Here is a 21,621-nt window from a genome sequence, read left to right on the forward strand (position 1 = left end):
AAAGCTGTTATAAACTATTGTCCGTTGTTTTACACTGGTTGCAGATTTTTTTTTTTTACAGATAGGATTTTGGGGGCGTTGTGCACTCTTCTTTAGGTCTAGCAGCGAACCATTTCTTGAAACGAGTGTTGTTTAGTTGACCGACAAGCTTATGTGGACGCACGACCTGTAGCACCATCCGACCGCTGCACTTTCCTTCCTTTTCAGTAATTTTTCGTCTTTTTTAACACGGCAGCAACTTCGCGTGCCACTTTTTTTCCTGTGCTCGTTTCACCGCTTTATCCATCCCTAATAGCTCCTGATATAGTAATGTTTTCCTGCTCTGTCACACAATCTCCCTCGCTGACACTCAAGCTGTCTCTCCCACCAGATGTCTTCATCTCTGAAAGTCCTGTGTTCTATGTACATTTACATATGGCTGTCAGAAAGAGAGGCGCGCAGGCATACGGCAGCCCACATGACTACAACGAGCATATGACGAAAGGGTGGACAGATGTTCACTATGAAGGTAGTACACTGACACAGATAGGAATCGCTATGTCACTGTCACATCCAGCCAGAGACCCTCAGGGGAGCGCGCAGTGAGACGAAGATGTGATTGAAGATAGGTAGTAGGTGGGGGGGAAAAAGAAAGCCTCTGCTTCAGCTGAACTCGCCACACACAGATACACACACAAACGTGCATACATTATACCAAGCGATATCGGTGCAGGTGTTAGACAATCCAGTCTCTTATTGTGGAGCAATATTGTTGGACATTTTAGATGCAACCTTCGTTCTAAATGAACTCTGCACAGTTCAATGCGGCTGAATCGCTTTACGCATAGTACATCGCTGTCGATATAGAAGGTGACAAACTGACATTCACCGCTGACAACAGTCCTATAAGAGCCAAGTATATATCTTTTTAATGCATTCTTCATTCTGAATCCTTGCACATTTTTCCCATAAAGTGATACATTTTTCAAAGACTGCTCTTTTTTTCCTTGCTCTTAGGCTGTTTAAAGACTCCTTCAAATGAAAATCAAGTTTTTAACCTTGTTAACATTTCCATATGGTTTTTTCATACGCTAGAAGACATGAGCAGAATAAGTAGCCGACATTATAGCTTAGCCTGCTCCACTTTCCCAACGACAGACTCAAAAAAGTGGATTCAGATAGCACGAGTCTCTGATTTAACAAACAAATTTATCAGTCCTGTCAACATGAAGGGTGGGGATTAAGGTAGTTATGGTGGGCTTGATGCCTCAAAGCTCAAAGATGTTCTTCCTGACATTAGATTTGGGTTCTTGACAAGGTGGCTACATTTGCACGGCTGTCAATCAGGAACAACGGTCATCTGGCATAATCAGCTGTCTGACAACCTAGCCAAGCCGAGGATCTAGATAGCTGTTCCAGTAGCATTTGTAAAGTTGTAGAGCGCAATGCATTCAATAAATTGGCCTTTCTGTTACATCAGCTTGTAGCTGACGCTGTAAAATATGCTCTTCTTGTTTTTTGTCTTCGGAATCAGCCTCTGCCTCGAACGCATATGGCTCAAATATTGCAACTTGCCGTGTGCATCGTATCGTGGAGTAGTTTTAAGGTCTTTGAGCAGAATCTAAGGTGAGCAGGTGTGCTCAAGATGCAGGGGAGCCGCATGGGTGTGGGTGGGCATAGAAGTGGGAACCCAATTGCATATTCATAGATCTGTGCATAGTCAATGAGGCAAAGGTGTAGAGTTGCATCTAAGCTATTTTAAGGCATGAGTGGATTATTTTCATGGTTAAAAACGAAGAAAAAAAAGTTATTTTGATAAACACGGATGAGAATTTAGGATTTGAATCAGTACCAGGAGAGGAACTTTACGTAAATATTGTTCACAGACGTAATGTTGCCACCAGCAACGTGAATTGATTATTGATTATCATTTTGATGTCGGGATGTGGCGCATATGTTAAATTTGGTGCATTCTTTGTTTGTCCCCCTCTTTTTTCTACATCTGTCCCTCCACAGTAACTAAGACAGTGTGTGCCGAGCAGTGCGACGGCCGTTGCTTCGGCCCCTACGTTAGTGACTGCTGCCACCGTGAGTGTGCGGGTGGCTGCTATGGCCCGAAGGACACAGACTGCTTTGTAAGTGAACGCACACAAATACATTCACTTTACATTATTCTGGGAAAGAAAAAACAAGCTGTGACTGTGCTAATATTCCTGGTGCTTGTAAATGTCTGAAATGGTAACCCAGAAAAAATTCCTGATCTCTGTGTACTTTACATTTTCTGTTTTTTCACTAGTCAGACTTATGTTTTTTCTTGCTCTGATTCAGGCTACTTCTGCGAAAGGGTTTCTCTTTTTTTGCCTTAAAATGCCACTTGTATGGCAAACATCATTAGATGACATTTAATTCCCATTTCTTCCCGACACGAGTGCCATTGTTAAATATAGACGTCACCAGGCAACCCTCCATCCTGGCTCTTCACCATGAGATATATCCATTTTATCTTCTCCGCTCTGCATGTTAAACTTGTTTCTGCCATCGCTCTGACTGACTTCACAGAAGAAAGCTCTTCCTTGTATTTTGTTTTGGTTTTTCGGATTCTTTACTCCTTCAATGTACTCAAAAATATTTGACTTTTAAAGTACGTTCTACGTTGTGATGATTCTAACACTGTGTTATTATTACCAATGTTCACATCCTCTCTGTTACTGTCAATTGTAATCTCCCCTGACACTTGATGTTTTCATAAGAATCAAGAATAAATAAATCTGAAAGTAATGTTTAGCAACGCTTCAATTGAGAGAGCAAGAGCCTTGATTGACTCTTATTAAATTCATTAGGCTGTGCAATGAGGAATACATAAAATCTGTGGTTCAGAACATATCTCAGTTTGGGGATTTCAGTTTGGCGTCTTTTGTGGGAGAGGGGGCAAAAAAAGCAAAAGTAAAGCTCTTTTGTTTACTTTGAAAAATGTAAATTTCATGAATTATTAGTCATTGTTCTTGTTATGATCACTGCAGCAGTAAATAGTCATCTTATGGTAAGGAGAGAAGACCTTTATATTCGTCTTCGCGGTTTGAGGTCGCACAGTTTTCAGCTACCATTAAACCGTTTGCAGTAGCCTTGTAGGTCGACACATTGTTTGCGTTTCCAGAAAGATGCTCTTGCGCAGCCATGTCAACAGAGAGTTTTCGCATGGCCACAGTTTTCCACATTGACCTACATGCATATACAGTTTGTCCCAGTGGTAATGTCATTGGGTGCATGCAGATTATTCTTTGTCTGCATCGTTCAGTAATGTCACCTCTGGCCACAGGAGGAATAACTCAACTCAAATCCGGTGCGGTGAATGTGATATTTGCATCCTCTCAACGTGGTTATCCACAGGTTTGCACGTTTGTAAAGACACACATTTACCCATATATTTCCAAAATCCCGTTAACCCTGTGTTGTATGTGTGCTGCAGAAGCACAAAAGAAAAGTGAGAAAATACCCTTTAAGTAAACTGACCCTTTAAGCAAAGTTAACAATCTAAATACTTCTGTGTGTATTTGCAGGCCTGCACCAACTTCAATGACAGCGGGGCATGTGTGACCCAGTGCCCCCAGCCATTTGTTTACAACCCTACCACCTTCCAACTGGAACACAACCCCAGAGCAAAGTACACCTACGGAGCCTTCTGTGTCAAAAAGTGTCCTCGTAAGTGTCGCCACCTGGACAAGCACGCACGCACGCACACACACAAAATTGCTTTCCTAAATCATCTCCCTAATTGTTGATAACCCCTCCATGACTGGCATAGCCTAAAAACCTGTTCTACTCATGAGATAATGTGTTGCCGTTGCAATGTGTCACTCATTAAGAATCAAGGTTAAACAATAGAAACATTAAAAAGGCATTTTAGTTTCACACTTTTAAAGATAATGAAAGATTAATACCTGACAAGGTCCAAACGGAAGCCATAACAGTGAATAAATAGTTTTTTCCCCATGGCAAATAAATACACGACAATCCAATTACATTGAGAAAAGACATCCAGTCGCACCCACCAGTGCTGAGAACTATATAAAAGCTGATTAGCTGAAGTAGGCTACAGAAAACAACTAAAGGGACATAATAGATTGCAGTCAGAGAAGCTCATGACGCACATCTGTCAAAATAAACCTTTATATTCCTATTTGCACAATGCCAGGATTAAACATCACAGCAGACACACTCGCATGCATACACCTGCATTCATAGACTGATTAGCACGCTCTTGTACGTACGCACGCGTTCACAGTAGCAGCGGTAACAGCAGCGAGAGCAGTTATGTTCTTTAAATGCCTCATTTGCATTGGAACCTGGCAGATAAACGCAACCACTTCTTCCTGTTTTGCCTTCGCGCGCAAATCAACGCGTTGCCACGAACAAGAACAGCAATTACATACCGCGGGAGCCTGAATTGCATTTACTCCTTAAGCTTCTCATAACCTTCTCATTACTGCTGGTGGATCGTTTTTCAGCGCAAATACTGCTAATATAAATACGGCTTGTTTCCTGAGATAACCTGCATGTGTGTGTGGCTGAGCTCCAGCATGCCTGTTTTTCCGAGGACCATTTTGAGTTTCAGACTTCGGAAGCGAGGAGTTTTTGAAAAGTGAGGACATTCTTCACTTTAGTGAAGAGCTGTTTAAGAATTAAGACTTGACTTAAGACTAGAATTGGGCTGGGTTAAGTTAGGGATTGACTTTTAATTAATGTCAGGGTAAAGGAAAAGGGAATGCATTATGTAATCATTTGTTCTCATAAGTATAGATGTATAAATGTGTGTTCTTGTCTTTTAATTCACGACACTGACACTCTGTATAAAGCTGATGTATCACATGTAAGTGTTGCGAAATTTAGGGCCATTCACTGGGCCCAAATGCCGATGTCTCGAGATCTGGGAGAGGAGAGTTGTTTTTTCATTTATATGCATTAACCATTATGAAAACACAGGATAAACAATGAATCCCAAGAATAAAATATGACGAGACCACAAGATTTACGGATAAATCACAGTCAGTGCTGCCAACACATTTCCAGTAGGTCCCTCATTTGATGTTTTGATTGTGACAGAGCCGAGTGCTGTTTAATTTGTTTGTCAGAAATCTCCAATAGGTGCTTTCCTGGGCTGAAACGTGGTGACTGGCTTGCCAATTGCTTTTTTAAATGGCATTTGGGCAGAGACAAGCGTCATGCCAGTAACAACTGTTTTTGTTTTTACCTACTGTAATGCTGAGGAGTGCTTTCATTGTGCTATGGATATGTGCAGAAAAACAGCTAAACAGACTATTCATGCTAATCATGCTAATTAGCTCGTAAAGAAATATTTAAAATCCGATGTCATGCCTCATTAGGTTGAATTCGGTCCCTCTGATTTAGTAAATTTAAACTAACTCTCTGTTTCACTCTGATGGCATAACAACGTATCCCAACGAGGACAAAACGTGGACATCATCAATATTCAGCCATGAAACGCTGAACAGCTAGCATGTAGAGGATGTTTGGGTAAACCTCACCAGCCGCACACACTGCAACCAAATCCCTTAATGTTGTATTGAGGTATTGAGGGCATTAAGGTCTAGCTCTTCCTTTCGAAGCAGAAGGTTTCGTCTGCATCTGCGCCACATCTCCTCTCGCTGCGCTGCACCATTGTTGGTTCTGGCATTACGCCGCTGTTCTGTGGCCGCTACTCAGCCACCACGCTCACCACGCCCACAGCTAATTGCGGACACCCCACGCTGTTCACAACATCAGTAAAAGGCCAACCAGCAGGGAGGGAAGTGGGGCTTGGATGCAGTATTACGTTAAGACCGACATAAGATACAGTACTTACTTGTGCTTCTGGCTTACTGATCTGGCTTATTGTTAAGTCAAACGTTAATTCTTCTGCTTCCTTCGCCTCACCTAATTTCACATATTCCTCCAATTATGAAGTTTTAATGAGGATAATAGTAACTTGATTATTACATTACTCTATATTCTCTGGTTAGTTAATATTATGATATACCTAATATAAAACCGATGGTTTTATCCTCTAATGCAAGTCACAGAATCTGGCAAAGTGAACCAAAGTGACTTTCAGCACTTTTTTTTGTTTTTATGTGATTGCCTACACTCCTCCGCTGCCACTTACTGTACTGTATGTTCCTGTGTGAAAAACAGCAGCCATCCGTATTTGACATTTACAATGAATTGTTTTCCAGATAACTTTGTGGTGGACCACAGCTCCTGTGTGAGAGCGTGCCCCAGTAACAAGATGGAGGTGGAGGAGAACCGCATCAAGATGTGCATCCCCTGCACTGACATCTGCCCAAAAGGTAAAACCACAAGTCAAAACAGTAACTGCACATATATATGTATATATATATATATATATATATATATATTCTAATTTGTTTAGCTTAAACATGCAAATATGCTGGATATGATAAATGCAAGAAATGTGTCCTCTCTTTAAACACTGGCAATATAGAGGACATGGATTTTAAATTACATTAACATGATAATTGAAAACTGTAACACCTTATATCTACATTTATTCATTCATTCATTTATTTTGCATGCAGGCTGCGTTAGGAACGTTTAATCAAACCGGTGCTTTTTGCTGTTTTCTCTGCGTCTTCTGCAGCATGTGATGGAATAGGTACGGCCAGCCTGCAGGAAGCTCAGACAGTGGACTCCAGCAACATTGACAAGTTCGTCAACTGCACCAAAATCAATGGCAACCTGGTGTTCCTCATTACAGGAATCAAAGGGTGAGGCCTGAAAACTAAATTTTGTGATGCTTGTACATTTTATGTCCTATGTAAGAGTTTTAATATGAACCCCTTTCACTCCGGGGGTCCCTCTCCATGGACCTTGTTATAAATCTGTTCTTTGCTCTGTGGGGTACACTTTTGATGAGGCATAAAGTAGAAATATCAGTTTCTGCTGGGACCTTTTAAAGGTCTTATTGCCTGATGACAAAGAAACATATTGTTCTTCGTTGCTTATCCATAGAGTTTTCTTTAGGCAACAAAACACTTGAGGTTGAGGCAACAGAATCTTTTGCTTAGGGTTTAGGAAAAGGTCATGGTATTGGTTTAAATATACTTTTTCAAAAATGTGGTGCAATACATTACTTATAAATACGTGCTCCGTGTCACAAAAGAAAGGACGATAATTTTGTGCAGTTCAGTTTTCTTTGCTGTGATTAAGAATATTCTTTGCTCGTGTTTTTGCGGCTATGAAATTCAGATGCTTCGTTTTTGCTTGTGTCATTCCGGTCTCGTCTTACTCGTTCACAGAGACGTCTATCATAACATTGAAGCTTTGGATCCTGAAAAACTCAATGTATTCCGCACAGTTCGGGAGATCACAGGTGGGTATATCATACGTATTTGCATATGCATATGAATTATTAAAGAAATGCATGTCATTTTCTCTTGACTCCTATGCTATATATACTGCTCATATATGTGACGCTTGTGTGTGTGTGTGTGTGTGTGTGTCTGTGTACTCAAGTCTACCTCACCCTCTCCCCCTGAGACTGTCCACTCCAAGGACAGACACTGCAGCATAAGATGAATATCGCATGAGTCTTTCAATCTTCTCTTTCTCTCTGCTGCTTCTCCCTCGGGGAGCTCCTAGCCTTGAGTCTCTCGGTCCCAGCTCTCCCTTCACGCACCATGAAGAAAAGATCCAGAACATGCGGTGCGCATCGTTAATCCGCCCACTCCCCTATGCCACCGTCACTTTTGAGCTGCGTGTACACTGTCATCTTTCCGGACGTTTGACGGCGCCACCAGAAAGGAAGCTGATTTCTGATTCTGACTCTGTCCCCAAATGTTACCTTTGAAATATTTTTGAGTGATATTTTTTAGTAACAAAGGCTGTTTACAAAAGCAGAAGCCTCATAAAATAGTACATCTATGTCTCTTGAAGTAATACTTAAATGCTTTTTTAGATATTGTACCATCTCTACAACTGATACTCGCAAATGCTGTTAGAATTGGTCAAAATTACTCTTTAAATGTATTATACAGGGTGACAAAAGCCCACAATTAACTGTGTTGATGAATGTAACAGTGTAGTAGTAGTTTTCCTATTTACTCGTCGTGCAGCTCGTGCTCACGCGGTGCCACATATGCCAGCATTATCTAAATGAGATTCAAAGCATGCCATTCTGCCAAGAAAAGCACTTCATTTAGAGAGCAAACAAGGTAGTTCAGGCTTGGAAGTAAAACAATGAATATCTTATGTGTGAAGAATAACCACATTTTCCAACTGATGTGAATTACAGGCAGTTTGTGTAGAATTGTAACAGTGAGACGACAAGAGGACAAAGCAAACAATATCATCTTCCAGAGCCTGAGAATAAATAAAATCAGGACGACTGAGTGCGCAAAAGGTGCAAAGCATGAAAGATAAAAGGATTTTAAACTCTGACAAAATGTGATTAGCAAGCAGTCTCAGTCGTTACTGCATAATTAACTGCTGTCTTACTAAATCAAACATTCATTTGAGATTGTGAGCTCTAAATGTATGAAGTGCGCAGCGAAATCCGTGGTGTGCCTTTTAAGTAGTGACCCCACGTGTATTTGCCCCTGAACGCATTTCAGAGATCTTATGCAGCTGAAGAAAATCTGAATACACAATGAAGATGCTAAGTGCAATCATTTAAATATAGTTGGTCTTCCGAGAGTTGTTTTTTTTTTTGTCCCCCCCTCTTGATGGCACTTTGAGCAGCAGGTGATGGGGCATAAACCAGTGGCCGTGTAGTCAGACATCTGTGTCAGCTCAGCTTGTCATCTCTCCGAGCTGTCAAGAGAACGTGACTCCTGACAGAGGCAGCCAACCTGCCTCCGTGACCCCGAGGTCACAGCTAGCATTGCACTAGCTTTCAAATGAGCTGTGTGGGAGGACAGCTCTCGTCATCCACACCGCCGCACCCGCCTTTCCCTCTCCAATTGTTTTCCTCCTTTCTCTTTGTGTTTTCGGAGGCTCTTCTCAACTTTGCATAAGTGGGTTTCTCGCTGATGTGACTCGGAATGTAATCACCACAACTTAAGCACTCTTAACCTTTGCTTGTGAGCCCGTGGACCCTTCTCTAAGTGGCTCCACGGTGTAATTTGCTGTGTGCACTGGGGTGCTGCGGATGTGACTCTCAGTAGAACATGAACCAAGGCTCTGTGATCTTTTCGCCTTTCCTGCACGGAATCATTCATTCACAGAGGAGAAGAAGGCATAAAAAATGAAGATGAGCCTAGTTTCCTTCCCTTCAGAACTAAGTTAAATTCCCTTTGCCATACACTTTTCCTTCTGTTAGTCTCACTACCTGTTGTACCCTCTGACAGGTGGTCTTAGGTAGGAAATGCATGGAAAGCCTAACATTTATGTATTTATTTAAACAATTTCTTAAGCAAACAATCCTACACACAATGCAGCATCATTTTAAAATCGATCACAAATCTAAACTGTCGATTTTTTTTAAGCCTCAGATACTTTACGCCGCTGGGTAGCGTATAAGTCTAAATTAAAGGCTATCAAAGTATCAAATTGTTGCTCTAAAAGATTTGTTGACATTTGGAAAAATATAGAAAACATCAGATTTATCTTAAAACACGGCAGTGTTATGGCACTGAACGTATCAACCTGCAAAAGTGAACATGACAGCATGTTGTTTGTTACAGGTGATTGATTGATATTAAGTGTAACAGTCTGGAGGAGGATCTGAGAGTCTCATCTTTCGAAAGTTGATTTGCCCCTAAACCATATTGCTGTGTCTTTACTAAATCCTCACTGTATTAAGCACCATACTTCCCATAGTCAGACACTGAATGCTTTTATAGTGCTGCAGCATTTTTATAAAATGAGCTCATACACAAGGGTTGTCAAATGCCTTTTTTGATGTAGTGCATGTAACTGTGATGTAACTCATTTAACAAAGCCTGCCTGTCAGTCACAATAGCCCCTTGTCAGTTTTTCTTTTTGTTATACTTTGCTTTTCATTGCAGCTAGTAACTGCACCATTATTTCTACTTTTGTGCCATACCATAGCCTGGTTCAGTGTGGTTTAGTAGCTCACAAAAACCCTCACTAACTACCATGTTTATAGGCAGCCTCATATTGAGCTCTGTCCTCTTTTACTGTGTAATACTCCCATGCTGAGCCTGCTTCCCTGCTTCCCATGGACCACTTCTTCCTGTTTGGTAAATTCTTAACATTAATTGATGGGTCAATCGACTGAATCTGGCCCCTCTAGCTTCATACAGTTTCCCTCCGTGTAGATTACTCTGAGAAATGCTCTGTTAAATGAACTTCGGTGAACAATCATTTATTTTGCTCTATCTGTAGAGAGAGATAATAATTGTCCAGTAACTAGCTCTTTCATCTCTTCCCTGTACACTCTTAAATTTAAAATTGGAGTTGTTATCTTGAGTCCAATAGGTGTTGGTGGGGAGGCCAAAGCCTTTTTCTACCAGCTTATTTGGAATGGTGAACGCACGAGAAGCTGAAGTAAAATCTAAGAACTTTGCTGGTGGTGGTGGAAATAGTATCCTCTGGGGATCAGTTGGGCCAGTATGCAAACTGAGCGGGATCTAGTGAGAAGAGCAATTTGGCTGTGATGTGACATTTGACAAGCTCTAATACCACAGGGTGATAGGACAGTGCTTGGCACTAGGATGGTGGCCGTGCCTTTGAATGTGGGGACAGTTGGTTGGCACAGAGAGACATTATAGATGTCTGTAAGGAAGTCTGTCAGTTGTGCTGAACACTCTCTGAACAGATGGTTGGGAATGGTATCGGTTCCTGCAGCTTTCTGTGGGTCAAGCCTTCCACACATCAGCAGTGGCCACAATGTGAACTAACTCATTAGGCGATGGATGAGTCTGTTTTCTTGGTGTACTGATGAATGCTTTAAAGTGTGCATAGAATGGTGTTGTAGATATGTCCAGAGTTTGATTCTGAATACGCCTGTCAAAATGAAGAATCAGCTCTTGCTGAAAGTACATGCCTTGTTTCTTGATCAGTGGTCAGTATAGATGGCCCTCAGTAGCACCTCTTTTGTTGTCCATGGCTTCTAATCCTGTGGATTTCATGACGATGGCATCTGGCAACCAGCCTACTCGTCCATCCTGTGTGTTCAAAGCAATCTTGTATAGCTGAAGTGGATCCTTCTGGCCAGACTATGACCCATTTACTTGCTGCCCTGGGGAAACCACTTAAGTAGTGGTTGGTCAACATTATAGATATTAGTCAGACTGACCAAAGTGGGGATGGAGGAGGACTCCCTTGAATGCCCCTTGGGTCGTAGTGTACACTAAATCCAGTATGTTGTCCCCTCTAAAACCCTCATGGCATTTGGTACAGTCTTCAAAGCCAACCACTACAGAACCTTTGGGGATGTATACAAACAGATAGCTAGGCAGGGATTTTACCATCAGCAGCTCCTGTTGTAGGGAGCAGTGGGACAGCCATTACAGCAATAACACACCAAGCGCTGTTGACAAGCACACAAGACCAACCATAGCTGGCCTTACAACTTGAAGTGTCTCGGCCCAGCTGGGTTGGTGAAATAACGTTAGCCCTTCCAGGTGGGTGGCTGTGTTTGTAATTCTGTCATGGACACACGTGGAGATTTTCTTTTTTTATTTCACATCGGGTAGCTTAGCAATGATCTTGGCTGTTTCTCTGCTTCCCCTGCCTTTCACTTTATTCTCCCTGAGGGGATGCAGTGGGAAATACCAGTGTTGTCTAGACTGGGTTAGGGAGACATGGCCAGGAATGCAGCTTTACAAGGGTGGTCCCCACTTGTCAGTGGGCTCTACTCATGTGAATTTGAAGTGGGTTATTTTCCAGATAAACACCTAAACTCCCTCAGTCAACAAAGTATTTCACAGATATCAAAGTTCTTCTTCTTTTTTTCCATCTTTGTGAGTATACCGGGTAAAGACAGCTGATATGTGTCTTGTGATCAAACGTGATTAGAAGATGAGCTCTATGAAATAATTTTGTGGAAATTTTGTGAAATGTATACCGATCAAGCATAACATTATGACCAAAGGTTTCTCAGCAGAACATTATATTGTCACAAGATGGTCAATGTTATTTACTTATCCTGTCAGTGCTTTTAATGTTGTGCCTGATCGGTGTACGTATATGCAGCATGAGTACAAATCACACTGATGGGTTAAGTTAGGAACAACCGTTTATATATTTTCTCTTTCCTCACCAACAATCTTCACCTGCTCTCTGAGGATGTGTATCTACCTTGCACAGTTGTAACAATGGGAAAACCTATGTGAATTGTTAGCCCCTGATTATATTACTACAGGCGAGCGTTCAGGAGTGCAGTAGACTGTTATCTTGATTAGGGAGAGCCCCCCCTGCCTCACTGAAGTAGCCGTATGGCAGAGCTGCGAGGTGCCTCAGCGCTGCAGGTTTTGTCATTAAGACAATTAGCATTGACAAGTACAACGCTAACGATTCTATAGCGCTGCTGCCTCTGGGCTTAGAGGCCCTTACAGCATCATAAACTGCACACCATGAGAAACGAGATGGACAAATAACAAAAGAGCAATTAGCTTTTACAATCGTTTTGACGGAGTATATTTAGAACTTTATATAAATATCTTATAATGCTTTGTAAACGAATTAACTCCAATTACTATCGTATCTCAGTGGCAGCCAATATCTTCTTTGGGAAAGGCTATATAAAGTAGAAGTATAGTATACTACTATTCTTAGAGGAAGCATTGTCTTCCCCCGGCTGTTTGGTTGTAAATCTTGCAGTCTTGAAATATTTCTCTTGAGTGAATATGTGTATCAAATTATTCTCATGTCCATTGCATATTGAGCCCAGGCGTGTGATTCCTCGCAATTACCTGATCTTTTTTTCCCCCCTTCTTCTTATCCTTCTTTTTTTAATTTTTTTACAGTTCCTCATCAAACAGCCTTAATAACCGTTCATTCAGAGCTCGCTCTACTGGGATAAACAAAACGATGTCCAGGAAGCGATAAAGGTGCCGTTGAAAGTTATTGCTTTCTTGTCAATGAGCCAAGACGGCCGTCTTTCTCCACAACTCCGGTCTCCTCTCTCCACCATCGCCTCCTTTCTGAATAAACAAAAATGATGCGTCCCGTGGGAGGAAATCACTCGGTTTAATATAATGGAGTCAGACACTGTTCATTGACTGGAGAATGCACCATACTGCACAGAAGATTTTTCACCACCACCGACCTCCTCTTCCTCGGCAGTAAAACCGCAGTCTCTCTTTTATTGCTGAAGTAACTTATGAAATGTTGTGTTTTTCTTTTTCTTGTCATCATATTTACTTAGACTTCCCTTCCTTCCACATTCTTCCTGCTCCCAGTGTGGGTTTTCCCTTGGTCTCACAGACTCATCCAACTGTTTTGTTTGTCCTCTGGTGTTGGCGTGGGGATTGTGCTCTCCTACTGTTCCTATACTAAATATTTCATATTTCTGAATCCATTATTGAATATCCTAAATGAGCCACAGCCACCTTCTCGACTTTTCATTTAATCTTTTAAATGATTCAACAGTAGGGAGGCTGATAAAGGAAAATGCACAAATATTGATATGTCAGAGTTAACACTTGTGGTAGCTGGCACCAAACTCCTCTGTGGATTTGACGTGCCGTGTTTTCAGGTTGGGCTCAGGTGGTGTGGTCACTGTGGCTGCGGAACGCCGCTAATTCTAGAGAGATGCCAGTTCTCGTTTTATACTTGTCACCGAGTAAAATCCACTATATGACGGACAGATGATTCTAGCCTGTCAGTACCAGAGGCTCATTATAACTGGCGTGTCTGTGTGTGTGTGTGTCTGTGTCTCCATTTAGGCTTCCTTAACATCCAGTCTTGGCCTGACAACATGACAGACTTGAGTGTTTTCTCCAACCTGGTGACTATTGGGGGACGAGCGCTGTACAGGTACTTGATAACGTAACCGCTTTTTCGTGATCACATGTGTTAGACTGTTTAGTGTAACTGAAACTGTTGCACATGAATAGATTCTGATTCAAGTTGTAGCAAAGTGACGCAAAAACATCTTGTCTGAAACTAGAGCTCATAGTAATTAAGTAAAGTGCATTAATTCAGTAATGACATAGTTAGAACAGCTTTGTGATTGCATTTGTTAGAGTATAATTAAAACTTGTAGAATAAGCATGTAAAGTAGCAAATGAACGGGTTTGGTTTGTCGCAAGGAGAGGCAAAATATCTTCTCTGAAACCAGAGCTCATGGTAAATAAGTAAAGTCAGAATTGTACATAATTAATGTACACACAGCGATGTGTGTTTGAACTTAACTCACAGCTAATCTCACAGACTGTGCCATAAATTTAAAGCAACTAAAGCATTAACAGTCAAAGCATTTCAAGGTGCATACATTTGTTTTTGCAATGTGCAGTGACTCATATTACTTTGGCATTAAAGTAGTGACGCAGGGTTTGTGACAAGACCTATTGTAGCGCATTCTGCTACACTCCAAACCAGACCGAAGAATCCTGATTGCGCATCAAGCACGTGCACGTACGAGCTTGGGTTTATGCATCATTTTTATGTAAATCAACAACCAATGCGGTCTGGTTGGCTTTGCTCCTGTGGTTAAGTGCTGTGGCTTTTGCCAAGAGCAATTTTTGTTACCACCAAACATTTTTTTATTTTTTTTCCCACCGGTTTTGTTTTGACATTTAAGAAGACAGCTTGGTGTTTTAACCCAGCTGATAGAACATAATTATTTATCATTTAGATTTTAGTGGTCTCCGCAAGAGAGCTCTGCAAATTTGTAGTGGCATTTTGGGTGGAAACAAAGTGTCATCTGAGGATATACTGGGGGTGCAGCGCGCGCCTGTGTGTGTGGGTGCGCGTGTGTGCCTCTGTGGGTGTGCGCGAGAGTGTGTGTATGTGCACTGCACCTGCCTGCAGATGGAAACAGCAGGCTGCAGTACAAATTACAGCCTGCCACCCACCCTTGCCCCGTACTTGATCCTGCACACTCTCTGTCTATCTGATGGCTCTGACACCCCACTGGCCTCCTGTCATTTTTAAACTGTGCAAGTGGGGCATATGGGGGAAGTTGGGGGTGGGCTTTGAAATAAAAAAAGAAAGAACGAGAGGCTTGCTCTGAGGATGAGAATATATATATGCTGAAGGCAGAGTAGAAACATATAGACACATGTAAACACAAAGAAAATTAAACAAAGAATTAAGATGCAGCGCCCCGCACTCTACATGCTCCACAGTATTAAAGATGCTAATTGGAACATTTTAAACATCAGCTGTATCATGTAAAACTGATAGTACAGTGCCATAATTATTGTTTACAAATGAGACCACGTGGAGATAACTAGCAGCTTTTCCTGTTGTTCTGCAGCACTATGTTTTATTTATTTTTTCAGAATAAGGCCACACACTGTAAGAATGCTGCTGCATGTTTTCACGGTTTATTGCTAAAATAATGGCTCTGGCTCTGTTTAACTGAACGCACTGACAATGAGCATAAGGGAAAGTTGAAGTATCCCCATTTGAACTCCTGTTTGTTAATCTTTAACGCGCATATGTTAAACATTTATTTATAGAGCGTTCACAAGCCGCGACTTGCAAGGTGCACTTTTTAAGAGCAAGATGTTGAACAAATAAACAGGCTCTGTGTGCGTTTTGTTTGCTGCTATCTTCCCGTTCTGCATTAATCCTATCTAACACGTCCACATGTAAATATTCTGCAAACGTGTTTTAATCCAGTGTGAATTTTAACAGCTAAACAAGACGAATTCAGGGATAGGATGCATGTGTTAGGGTTTCCTTTTGATACCGGTGGCTCTCAGCCCGTATTCACATATTTATTATTAAACCGTTAACACAGTCTTGCATCAACGTTAACCATATGGTGGTAAATGTATGTTCAAAAATAATTATGCCAGGTGGCATCACATTTTTCATTTTTCTTAGTATGCCAACATAATCTGAAGTGCGATATCTTAAAAGTATGCATATAGACTTGATGAGTAGGCCACATGATAACTTCTTTTCTGCCTCTTTCTTTTCCCCCGTTCTAACTCATCTCTTCTCCTCCTGTGCCCCTCACCTTGCTTCCCTTTTTGTCTGGCCCCATCTTCCTCTCACTTCCACCCGTTATTTCCTCTCTCTCAGTGGGATCTCCCTGCTGGTGTTGAAGCAGCAGGGCATCTCATCGCTGCAGCTCCAGTCTCTGAGAGAGATCAGCGCGGGGAACGTCCACATCGCGGAGAACAGCCAGCTCTGCTACTACAACACCGTCAACTGGACGCGACTGTTCCGCGCCACCAACCAAAACTTTCTGATCCGCAGCAACCGGAGCCCGCAGGAGTGCTGTAAGTTCATGCCAGAGCAGGGCAAATATTTTTACTTGCATTGCATAGGAGTTAAAGACACAAAGCATTTGAATACACTGTTCCCAGTCAGATTCTGTACCTAAAACACCAGAAAACAATAAAATATGTATTATTACAGTAGGTTAGGTTACACACTGAAAAATGTAGGAAATAAAATTGCTGACATGATTCAAAATCCACATTAAATGTGACAGAAAATCAGTTGGCCTATCTGTTTATTTTTTGTCATGACAGCAGATTGATAATTATTAGCTAATTAACCACCAGGACCATGCGGCGAGTGCACGGTTTTAGCCACATTTAGTTAATAACATATGTTAATAACATGGGCAAATAACATACGATGAGCTAAAGAATGTGTTTCTAAAAATGGAGGAACTTTTATCATACCAGTGCCACAAGTGTTAAGACATTATTCATGTATGTTTAATGGTCATTAATGAACCAGTATTTGCATTATTGAGTTGGCCCCCCCTTTCAGTGGGCATGTGCTCCTTTCCCCTGGGCAGTTCCTTAGTGTTGAGAGCGCGCGCACACACACACACACACACACACTTTACAGACTTTGAAGACTTTGGATGAGATTCAGGAGTCACATCCTTGATGCGATTGTGTGCGTGTCCTGACTGAGCCTGGCAGGGAGTGGAAGAGGGCAAGTATCACACTGTTACAGGGCAGCAAAGACGGAGGAGAAGGAGCCTTCTCAATGTGAAGATGCATTAAGCTGAAGAGAAATGCCGTAGAAACTGCATTAAGTTTGAACTGAAAATACAAGTATTTTGTGCCATCAAATCCATTTTCATCAAGTCATTTCATCCGGGTAGTTTAGTAACCCACTGGAAACCATTTCAGCAGCCTTCCAAAAAGCTTTCTCAGTTACGTTACCATTAAGCAAACAGCGTTTTCACTCTACATGCATCGACTAGAGTTTTCTGTGGATTTGATTGCAGTGGATTTTCTCTCTGTAGCTCGACAAGTCGGTCTTTAAATAGTGCGCTGTCTCCAAGTACGTCTAGTTTTGCGCGAGGCTGCTCGGTTTCATTTAGCTGCGCTCTAATTTGACTGCGAGCATTCAGATGAACAGCACCGCTGAGTACCTCTTTTGATATTTGACTGAGCGAACGCTTGACTGATGTGCAGACGAGACAATTAAACATGTTTACTACATTTTGTTCTCGTCTCCAAAGCTCCTTTTGGAAAAGAAGGTTCTGCGCGCTTAGCTCCAGCATTTAACAATAAAGACGAGCTTTCTGCCGCTACAGCTTCGTCAAGTCAAAAAGCCGATGAAACTGGAATCCCATGATGGAGGCCTTAAAGTTTGAGTGACTGCTCTTTGCAGTGAAATGTCAGCGGTTTCTTGGGATGTTTCTTTCGCAGATCTTTGGGTATTTCAGGAATAAGAAAAGCTTTGTGTTTCTTCACACACTTATTCAAAACCCTGAGCTTGGAAGTTCAGTGTTATCACCGCAGTAAACTAAATAAACTTTTTTTTAACAATGTCTCTACACAGCACATGATTGGTAACCCAGTATGGGATCATTGAGTTTTGGATGTGTACGTTGGCCTGCATATTTCACAGCCAGACACGTTACACCTTCATCAGTAGCATTATTATATGGAGCCCAGTTGAGCTTGGATAGTTTAAATCAGGTTAAACTGAGAAAAGGTCTAATCAGCCAGGTTGGCATGGCCTAAAGACTGATTGTACAAAAGCTGCAGCACCTTCATAGCGATGTGGGAGATGCTAATGTTCTTTTCTCCTGTTCCAAAACTGGAAACGTTGCATGCAGATGATCTGCGACACTGTGACACACTCATTTTTTTATGGCAACATCCCAGTTTGTTCCCAGAGCCGTCGTTCATGTTATTAGTAAAAACCAACCCTGCCAAAATGATCAAAATGCTGAGACAGAGGCATATAAAAAAATAAATAAATAGGTGCTCTACCGTGTGTTACTGACATACTGTGAAGTATGAGTGAGCACTGGAGCTAGTTTATAGTAAATGGCCTGTAAAATCCCAAATAATCCAGCTAATGGATGCAAATGCAGTACGGTTTCAAAATATGACATCTGATCTCATATAAAATCTATTATTAGTTTTAGTTGTCCCATGCTGGGACATTTCCTCAACAGCTACACACTTGTGGCTGTTCAATTGCATTGCTTTCTTCTCCCTTCCATCATACAGTCTTTATTATAACCATCATCACTGCCTATTCTTCTGGCTGGCTTGGACCTCAAAGGGCTTCATGCCTCCTTTTTCTCCCATCATCTCAGATACATCTGACCTTCAATCCTCCCTTGTGCATATCTCTTTGTTTAGCACCCATCATTCTGCCTTATTCCTCATTTCTGACTGCGTGGTCAGTTTATCTATAGCGCTGGAGCGCCAACAGAGGTGGTTAGGCTTCTAGTGAGGGGTAGAGCTTTCATCGTGTGCCCTAAAAAGCAGCTCTATTTCTCTTTTCTCTGCGTATCTGCATCTTTCTGTCTGAAGTTTTAAGCATTCTGAACATGACTATGGGTGACACCGAGGCATAGCCCCTGGCTTACATGTGACCTGGATGGTGAAAACAGCAGGGGTCTTTTCGTTGGCATGTTGAGAGGGGAGGAGAGGAGAGAAAAGAAGAGAACAGAGTGTGTTGTAAAAATCCACGAGAAAGGGGGAAAATCACTTCAGAGGCAGATGATATGATGATAGTTCCCAGCGTATCTGCAGCGCTGTCACCGCGTTACTTCAACACTCTCATTTTGTCACTGTAGAGCCGAGTGCTGGGTGTGGGGGCAAAAAAAGAGAGAGATAAGACATCCAGGCCATTCAAGAGCAGATGTAATGGCCTGAGTCGATTATGAAAAACATCACGGCAGAAACGGAGAGGACAGAATACGGATTGTTCATGACTATGTGCAAAGTAAATTAAGCCTGCGCTTTATATCTTTAGAAAGCAAAGGTCGCCTTTATTGTGGCTTTATTGTTATACATGACAATCCAAATAACCAACAATACTTACTGATTCTGTTCATGTGCAGCTAGGGGTTGGTGTGTTGAATGCAAAAAGCAAATGTTCTCGTATTTTTATTTATTTTTTATTTTTTTGCATTACATTTAAATTGTTGCTTTTTCTTTGCTTCCCCTTTCTGTGAGTGTAAATTAAATCAACAAGTCTGCGTGGCATCTGCAGGTGCTCTCTGGGTCTCGCTGGTGATTTGTCACTGTTTGCTCAGCATTTCATAATGAAGCAGCACAGCAACTTTGCTAACTGCACGGCGGATTATATCACACAGGACTGTGCACGCGCTACACACCGAGACCACTTATTTAGACCCTACAGCGTATACACTCGCAGAAAACTGCCAGCCCAGCCCTGGATTGATCAGAGTTAATTAATGTGATGTTTTTAAAAGCTGTTGGAGAGTGTTTTGTAAAAAAGAAACTGGGTCGTAAGTAATTATTCTGCAACTTTTCTGCGTTTATTGTTTACTGACGAGAAATATCTGAATCCCTCATCACGTCTTTCAGCCCCACACCTATTCCTCTTTCTTGCTGCAATTACTCCTGCCATTGTTTGGGAAAGTTGTCACCTCAAAAACATGGCTTTTATAGGCCACGGAGAATGAACAGCTGCTCTGCGGAGGCGGAGAACTTAAATGCAAAAATAAGCCCTCACAAATTGCATGTGGCTTAGTACATCTAGCCCCGTGTCCTCTCATAAATAATGGGATTATTTGGGGTTATTTTTTTACCCAGCTAATTTGGGGGAATTTGGGGTTTTTGTTCTCTGCGCCTGCACCGGTGGTGAGTCATCAAAACACAACTGTTTTCTGCATGAATGAAAAGCGTTTCCTCTCACACTGCCTTTCTTTATGTGTGCACCGAGCAGCCAGGGAGCGCATGGTCTGTGACCCGCTGTGTTCAGACGCCGGGTGTTGGGGTCCTGGCCCGGACCAGTGTCTGTCCTGCCGATACTTCAGCCGTGGGCGAACCTGCGTGGATACCTGCAACCTCTACGAAGGGTGAGTTACGCAAGTGCGCACAAACTCAGACACGGCGCATCAACACAGTGCGGATAAGACTGGGTAAATAACAGATGGATAAATGGATGCGTGGTTCAAGGCTGGGTGGCATTCTTGCTGCTGGACAGACTGAGGGAGACGGCAGATTGGGAAGTGGCTGAAAAAATAAAACTGTGCTCTAGTAGACCCTCTACAACTGATAATATATGACAAAAGAGAGAATAGATTTTCTACACATAAACATAACCCTGTCTAATGCATGTAATACCATAGCAGCATATAATCACTTTCTGTTATATCAAATAAGACTACCGGGATTTCCTTACAAGTTAGACTCACCCCAGAAAAATGATCACAATTGAGAAAAAACACTTTAGTACTAGTGGACAAACAAAATGAAAAATATATATCTCTCTGACTCTGACTGTTCTTGGGGCACGTAAAGCACTTTGCAAACTCTCTTCAGTCATCAAGATCAGATCTTGCTTTTGTCATTTAGGTTTTAATCGGTATCTCCACTAACCCACACGTCTTTTGCTTAGTGCTGTTTCTATTCCTTTTGTTGTGCAAGGTTCAGAGAGAGGGTAAAACCAAACCCACCCATTGCAACCAATTAAGTAACATCAGCACTGCATCACTGCATCACTGCAGTACATGCGCATGGTGTCAGTGGGACACGGATAAATAGAACTTTTATTTTCAGTGGCATAATGCGGAAAAAACAAGGTAGTATTTTTGTCACTGAGAATGTCAAATGCCTATTATCGTGCTAAGTGCTAACCCGGCCTGCTGTCGACCCCCAAAAGTGCCACATAGAGCAACACTCTGAACCTTCATCTCATCAGTCGTGGCCCATCAGAGTTGGTGGCAACAATAGCCCATTTTATTGTTAAAGTGAGGATGAGTCCCCGGATTCATGAATTCTCCACTGCTTCCTGTACCAAAACAGATGTTCCCAGAGCTGACTTCCTTAAGGCTTTCAAGTCAAGTGCCAGTTCAACCTTAGTCTTTTTCTTTTGTCCCGGAATCAGAAAGTTTTTATTTATAAATATAAAAAGGACCTTGGACCTTTTACCAACAGAAAATGTTTGTCAAATTTGGAAATCAAATCAACAAGTGGCTTTTGAACTAATAGACGCACATGTGGAGCAAACTGTATATACCTCAACTCACCCAGCAACCTGTGCTATAAAAGAAAAAAGAAATGCAATATGAAATTCGCTTCA

At 41.8% G+C, this 21,621-nt stretch overlaps 1 protein-coding gene across 3 annotated transcripts; it reads left to right on the top strand.

The window, feature by feature from the left end:
- Positions 1-1,687: 1,687 nt before the first annotated feature.
- Positions 1,688-21,062, top strand: LOC311487795 (receptor tyrosine-protein kinase erbB-4-like). 3 transcript variants are annotated; one of them, XM_084544171.1, is made up of 8 exons: positions 1,688-2,114; positions 3,537-3,678; positions 6,210-6,323; positions 6,635-6,761; positions 7,293-7,366; positions 13,848-13,938; positions 16,159-16,358; positions 20,263-21,062. In XM_084544171.1, exons 3-8 carry the CDS (start codon positions 6,263-6,265, stop codon positions 20,397-20,399), a joined length of 690 nt encoding a protein of 229 aa, XP_084400297.1. In that variant the 5' UTR covers positions 1,688-2,114; positions 3,537-3,678; positions 6,210-6,262; the 3' UTR covers positions 20,400-21,062. The 3 variants fall into 3 exon arrangements, with proteins under 3 accessions (XP_084400297.1, XP_084400296.1, XP_084400295.1); XM_084544170.1 differs by lacking the exon at positions 1,688-2,114 and having other exon boundaries at positions 3,291-3,678; XM_084544169.1 differs by lacking the exons at positions 1,688-2,114; positions 3,537-3,678 and having other exon boundaries at positions 6,141-6,323.
- Positions 21,063-21,621: the final 559 nt, after the last annotated feature.

Source organism: Chelon labrosus (genome assembly GCF_963514085.1).
Source record: "Chelon labrosus genome assembly, chromosome: 5".
Lineage (NCBI taxonomy): Eukaryota > Metazoa > Chordata > Actinopteri > Mugiliformes > Mugilidae > Chelon > Chelon labrosus.